The sequence below is a fragment of the Arachis duranensis genome, chromosome 6 (genome assembly GCF_000817695.3).
Source record: "Arachis duranensis cultivar V14167 chromosome 6, aradu.V14167.gnm2.J7QH, whole genome shotgun sequence".
Classification (NCBI taxonomy): Eukaryota; Viridiplantae; Streptophyta; class Magnoliopsida; order Fabales; family Fabaceae; genus Arachis; species Arachis duranensis.
This window is the reverse complement of record NC_029777.3, coordinates 60,704,366-60,711,165: the sequence shown is the minus strand read 5'-3', so window position 1 is coordinate 60,711,165 and position 6,800 is coordinate 60,704,366. Positions and strand designations below refer to the sequence as shown.

The 6,800-nt window shown below is 40.0% G+C and overlaps 1 protein-coding gene across 1 annotated transcript; it reads right to left on the bottom strand.

Annotated features, from left to right (window-relative positions):
- Positions 1–5,917: 5,917 nt before the first annotated feature.
- On the bottom strand, positions 5,918–6,328 carry LOC127748475 (uncharacterized). The gene has a single exon (XM_052263034.1). The coding sequence runs from the start codon at positions 6,326–6,328 to the stop codon at positions 5,918–5,920; it is 411 nt and encodes a 136-aa protein (XP_052118994.1).
- Positions 6,329–6,800: the final 472 nt, after the last annotated feature.

The window sequence follows — 6,800 nt, the reverse complement described above, 5'->3', positions numbered from 1 at the left end:
CTGTGAACAATGGGACAACTCAGAAGAAACGAGTTCTTGAGATTGATACTCTGAATACCATATTGGCTCCGAACAAAATATTGACTCAGCAAGTCAATATAATTTCTCAGAATCTGACTAGATTGCAAGCTGCATCCGACAGTGCTAAAGAAGCCTCCTCTGAAGGAGAAGCTTATGACCCTGAGAATCCTGCAATGGAAGAGGTGAATTACATGGGAGAACCCTATGGAAACACCTACAATTCTTCATGGAGGAATCACCCAAATTTCTCATGGAAGGATCAACAGAAACCTCAACAAGGCTTCAATAACAATAATGGTGGGAGAAACAGGTTTGGCAATAACAAACCTTTCCCATTACCTTCTCAGCAACAGATAGAGAATTCTGAGCAGAGCCTCTCTAGCTTAGCAAACATAGTCTCTAATCTATCTAAGACCACTCTCAATTTCATGAATGAAACAAGGTCCTCCATCAGAAATTTGGAGGCATAAGTGGGTCAGCTGAGTAAAAAGGTTATTGAAACCCCTCCTAGCACTCTCCCAAGCAATACATAAGTAAATCCCAAGAGAAAGTGCAAGGCCATAACCATGACCAACATGGCCGAACTTGGAGAGAGTGAGGAGGACGTGATTCCCAGTGAGAAAGACCTCATGGGATGTCCACTGACCACTAGGAAGTTCCCTCATGAGGAACCAAAGGAATCTAAGGCTCATCTAGAGACCATAGAGATTCCACTAAACTTCCTATTACCATTCATGAGCTCTGAAGAATATTCATCTTCTGAAGAAGATGAAGTTACTACTAAAGAGCAAATTGCTCAGTATCTAGGAGCAATCATGAAGCTAAATGCCAAATTATTTAGTAATGAGACTTGGGAGGATGAACCTCCATTGCTCATTAATGAACTAAACTTTTTGGCTCAGCTGAAGATACCTCAAAAGAAACCGGATCCCGGAAGGTTCTTAATACCTTGCCTCTCGGCCATGCCTGAACCTTCATCACTTATGTATTTTCAACGGTGAAGTTTCTACACACCATAGATTAAGGGTGTGGAGCTCTGCTGTACCTCAAGTTTTAATGCAATTACTATTATTTTCTATTCAATTCGATTTATTCCTATTCTAAGATACCATTCGTACTTCAACCTGATGGATGTGATGATCCGTGACACTCATCATCATCCATCCGTATGAACGCATGCCTGACAACCACTTCCGTTCTACAAGCGAAAGCTAGAGTGCGTATCTCTTGGATTCCTTAATCAAAATCTTCGTGGTATAAGCTCGAATTGATGGCGGCATTCATGAGAATCTGGAAAGTCTAAACCTTGTCTGTGGTATTCCGAGTAGGATTCTGGGATTGAATGACTGTGACGAGCTTCAAACTCGCGATTGCTGGGCGTGATGACAAACACAAAAGAATCAAGGGATTCTATTCCAACATGATCGAGAACCAACAGATGATTAGCCGTGCCGTGACAGAACATTTGGACCTTTTCCACTAAGAGGATGGGATGTAGCCATTGATAACGGTGATGCCCTACATACAGCTTGCCATGGAAAGGAGTAAGAAGGATTGGATGGATGCAGTAGGAAAGCAAAGATTCAAAAGGAATACAGCATCACCATACACTTATCTGAAATTCCTACCAATGAAATTACATAAGTATTTCTATCCTTTATTAATAAATTAATTATCTCTTTATATTTTTGAAAACCCAATAATCAATTATTATTCGCCTGACTGAGATTTACAAGATGACCATAGCTTGCTTCATACCAACAATCTCTGTGGGATCGACCCTTACTCACGTAAGGTATTACTTGGACGACCCAATACACTTGCTGGTTAGTTGAGCGAAGTTGTGAGGTTATATTTAGACCATGGTATTGAGCACCAAGTTTTTTGGAGCCATTACTGGGGAATTAATTTCGAACAACAATTCAAGCATAAATCACAATTTCGTCCACCACGTCCACTGAGTTCCTCCAATTTCTGCAAATAGGTGGGGTAATTGGGATTCAAGTTGGCTACTGCATTGCACAAGTAACTCAACTTAGTTTGTGCATAGCAGTCATATTCCTTTCTTGCTATAGTTCAGGCTTCATAGAGGTGTTTGAATTCAGCAAGGATGTTCATTTAATGTAATTGATGTTCCAGCATCATCCCTTAACTGCCTTGCAATTCTCCCCAGGTGATCCTTCTTTGCTGCTCCTTCAGTTGTTCAAAGCTTCCTTGGAGGTTGTGTATTTTCTCATTCACTTGGTTCCATTGCTCCCTTTGGCTACTTTGAAATTGGTTGACATTTTCCCTCAATTGATGCAGATCTCCCTTCATTTGGTGCACGTCTCCTTGCAGCTGCTTGATAAACCCCATTTTGACGGTTTATCTTGCATTGATTCTAAGAGATTTTAATACCTTTTACCCACATTTATTCAATGAAATAGCATGGTTTTGTGATTGTCTCCTTATTTGTGCTTAGATGTGAAAACATGCTTTTTAACTCTTAATTTGATGGTTTTAATCTCCCTTTGATTCCACTAGATGCCTTGATATGTTTGTTAGTGATTTCAGATTGAAAAGGCTAGGAATGGATCAAAGGAGTGAAGAGGGAAAGCATGCAAAGTGGAGAAGTTGAACTCGCCCATGGACGCGCGCGCGCACCTGGCGCTTGCGCGCACCTGCGAATCACCCCATGGATGCGTACGCGTACTGTGCACGTACGCGTAGGTGCTGGTTTATGATTTTTTTATGAAAACGTGGCCAACGAATTCTAAAGGGTTGTGGGGCCCAATTCCAACCAACTTTGGCGCCTAAACTACTATTTAAAGCCAAGGATTGAAGAGAAAAGGGATTCCAATTCATTACACACACATTAGGATTAGTTTAGAAGTAGTTTCTAGAGAGAGAAGCTCTCACTTCTCTCTAGAATTAGGATTAGGATTAGGATTAGTTCTTAGATCTAGGTTTTAATCTTTGCTTTCTTCTACTTCTACATTTCAATTCCTTGTTGTTAGATTCATCTTCTTCTACTCTTTTGTTGTAATTTCCTTTATGTTGTTCTTATGCTTTGTTGTAGATCTACTATTGTTCCTTCCATTTTCTTTCAATTCAATAAGAGGTAATCCATAATAATTGTTCTTCTTTGCTTTTCTATTGTTGATCTCTTGCCTTTGTAGTTAGATCTCTCTTTAATTCTTGCAATTTATGTTGTTTACTTTTATTGCCTTTTATGTGTTTGTTGAAATGCCTCCTCTAGATATAGTGTAGATTTTGTTCCTCTTGGCCTAGGTAGAGTAATTAGTGACACTTGAGTTATCTAATTCATTTGTTGATTGGTAATTGGAGAGATTGCTAATTGGTTTGGAATGCACTAAAGCTAGTCTTTCCTTGGGAGTTGGCTAGGACTTGTGGCTCAAGTCAATTCATCCACTTGACTTTCTTTTATTTAGTAAGGGTTGACTACGTGGTAGCAATGGACAATTCTCATCAGAATTGAGAAGGATAACTAGGATAGAACTTCTAATTTTCATACCTTGCCAAGAGCCTTTTATAGTTGTTAGTTTACTTTCTTGCCATTTATCTTTCATGTTTCTCATTAAAAACCCCAAAATAACACTCAACCAATAACAAAACACTTCATTACAATTCCTAGGGAGAACGACCCGAGGTTTGAATACTTCAGTTTATAAATTTAGGGGTTTGTTTTAGTGACAAACAACTTTTTGTATGAAAGGATTATTGCTTGGTTTAGAAACTATACTTCGACGAGATTTTATTTGAGAAATTCTAAACCGTCAAAAATCTAATCATCACTGCTCCCAGTTTATTCCTTCAGGAAATTGTTGGTATTGTTGGTATGGTGGTGGTTGAAGTGCTAGAAATTGTGGTCGCTCCTATGCCTCCTCTTCCTCTCGTTGTTGTGGTTGTGGCATATGAGCATGAGCTCTATGCTCCTTAGCCCTTTGAAGTGGATTGACGGCCAACACCTTGGCCATCTTCTTGGCAGTTATAGGCTTATCTTGCTTCACCAACACCTCATCAATCACCTTCTCAACTCCGGCGTCATCACATAGCTCTTGTATGATGCTGGATAATGCCAATCTTGTGCTCTCGTTAGTGCTTTTCAGTATCTTATTAATGTTATTGGCAATCAACTCCCCAACATTCACGTCCTTTCCCTTCATTATACTGTATATAAGTACAGCCCTCTCCTTGGTCACCTCAGATGTGTTTGATGTAGAGATCAAAGATCTTCTCACAAAGTCTAACCACCCCTAGCTTGGGAGCTCAAGTCCCATCTCCTCAGCTGGTTGGGTTTTCCATCTTTGTCATTGATCCACTGCACGTTTAGTACACAGATTTTATTAAGGATTTCATCAAATCCTGGGTCTGGTTGCTTCATCCTCTCCTCATAACTTCGAGTGGAGTTGATCCTTTTCACCATTAGCACCCTTTCTATGTTAGAGGGACTATAGTCAATGGACTTCCCCCTCACATAGCTAATATACCTATAAGTTTGCCCTGGCTGTGGCATGGCATTGGCATAAAACTCCCTTATCACTCCTTCCACCACTTTCTTTGGTGGGTTATAGAAGAGTGCCCTGCCCCTGTTGTTGATCTCAATGTTGATCTCAAGGTGCTCATTCCTTCCTAGTTGGAAGCCAACCTCTGGGATGATCTCCCTCTCACTCACCCAACCATAGAGTTGGTTTTGGTTGAATGCTGAGAGGAATTTGTACTCATTGAAGTTTGAGCTTGAGAAACCTGAGGTTGGTTCTTTGGTCTTTCTTTTCTTTGAGGTTGAGGATCTTGGTAGTGCCATTGGGTGGAGAGAGAGAGAGGGTGTTTGAGGGTTCTGAGATATTAATGGAGTGTTGCAAAGAAACACAAGCAAAACAAAGTTTTTCCCCAACACCAAACTTAGCACTTGATTGTCCCAATCAAGTAGAAAGATAGAGAGAAAGAAGAACGAGAAAAAAAAAAGAAAGGTCTCTGTGAGTTTGTTTTGTGTATGGAATGGGTTCTAAAGTGGGAGGAAATAGGAAGGGTAGGGGATTTATAGGATTGAAGGGGGTGGTTCGAATGGTGGGAAAAGAAGGGAATTCAATGTTTTCCACTTGGGGAGTGGCGCCTAGCGTGGGAAGAGGCACCAACCCTTATCCCAATGTGCCCTCTGAATATGTTGAGTTCCAAAGTGTAAGTACACTTTGAACTCCTTGTTATCTATCAAGTGGGCCCCATTAAATCTCCTAAAAAAAAGAAACCAAAAACCCCATCAGTAATGACAAAATGATCCTCCACATTCCTTTTCAATGCTAGTGAATGGAGTTACAACTGATGGGTGTCCCTTGGGACACCAAACTTAATTCATTTGCATCTCAATAAATTAGGTTATTCATTGGGTTTTTAATGTGTACATGGGGAAGAAGTAATTCCAATCTTTTCACATTCTTTGCTTCTAATCTCCCCTGAACACATTAAAATTCTCATTCAAGCCTCCACCAATGTATTAGATGCTTCCAAATTGAGTGGTATTGAGCTTGCTGATTGATTCTCGTAAGGTAGTAGCCACACCAAACTTAATCTCTGGGTTACTCATTAAAAATTTAATTTATCCAAATGGTTGTAAGCCTAGATCAAGTTGGTGAGTGGCCACACCAAACTTAGCTTTTTAGCTAGTTCTTAGCCCAATCACTCATCATCATTAGTAAATGCTTTCAGCCTGCTGCACTTCCAAAAAATAGGAGACAAATTAACTCACAAAGCTATCTTAACTATCAAAACTAAAATTAACTTCCTAAGCTAATATTCACAATCTACTTCTAATAAAGCAATAAATCAAAAGGATATAAAGTGTTGGGTTGCCTCCCAACTAGCGCTTCTTTATCGTCACTAGCTTGACGTTCTTCCTTTTTCAGTTCAGGTAGCAGCTCACTCTCCTTTCATCCAGTGAGTCCCCCAGATAATGCTTGAGTCTATGGCCATTTGCAATGAAGGTTCTCTGTGTTTTGTCCTTCATGAGCTCCACTTGACCATAGGGGTAGACTTTGATGATGGTGAAGGGTCCAGACCATATAGACTTAAGCTTCCCAGGGAAGAACCTAAGTCTAGAATTGTACAATAACACCTTTTGTCCTTCAGTGAACTCCCTACTTGCTATCTTTTGATCATGCCATCTTTTTGTGTTCTCTTTATAGATATTTGAATTTTCATATGCTTGGTTCCTAAATTCTTCCAGCTCGTTGAGTTGCCTTAGCCTCTTTTCTCCAGCAGCTCGCTCATCAAAGTTCAGTAGTTTTAGAGCCCAGAAGGCTCTATGCTCCATTTCAACTGGAAAGTGGCAAGCCTTACCAAATACTAGTTGGTATGGTGATGATGCTACGATTTTAGGAAATTGCACGATCGGCAAAAATTCCTTCCGGCAAGTGCACCGGTTATCGTCAAGTAAAAACTCACAATAGAGTGAGGTCGAATCCCACAAGGATTGGTTGAGTGAGCAATTCGGATTAGAAGTGTGTTCTAGTTGAGCGGAATCAAGATTTAGATGAGAATTGCGGAATGTAAAATTGGCGGGAAACGTAATTGGCAAGAAATTGAAATTGCGGAATCTTAAATTGCATGAATTAAAGAGCGAGAAGCTAAATTGCTGAAATTAAAAAGGGATCGGGGTGATTGCATGAATTTAATTGCAGAATGTAAAGAGAAAGTGGTAGATAAGAAATGGGGAATTCATTGGGTTTCAGGAGATATTGAGATCTCCGAATCAAAACATTTTTATCCCTTCCTCAACCAATGCA

Bases quoted from the DNA above. Each gene is read 5' to 3' on its own strand.
- LOC127748475 (XM_052263034.1), bottom strand. From the start codon at position 6,328: ATGGAGCATAGAGCCTTCTGGGCTCTAAAACTACTGAACTTTGATGAG.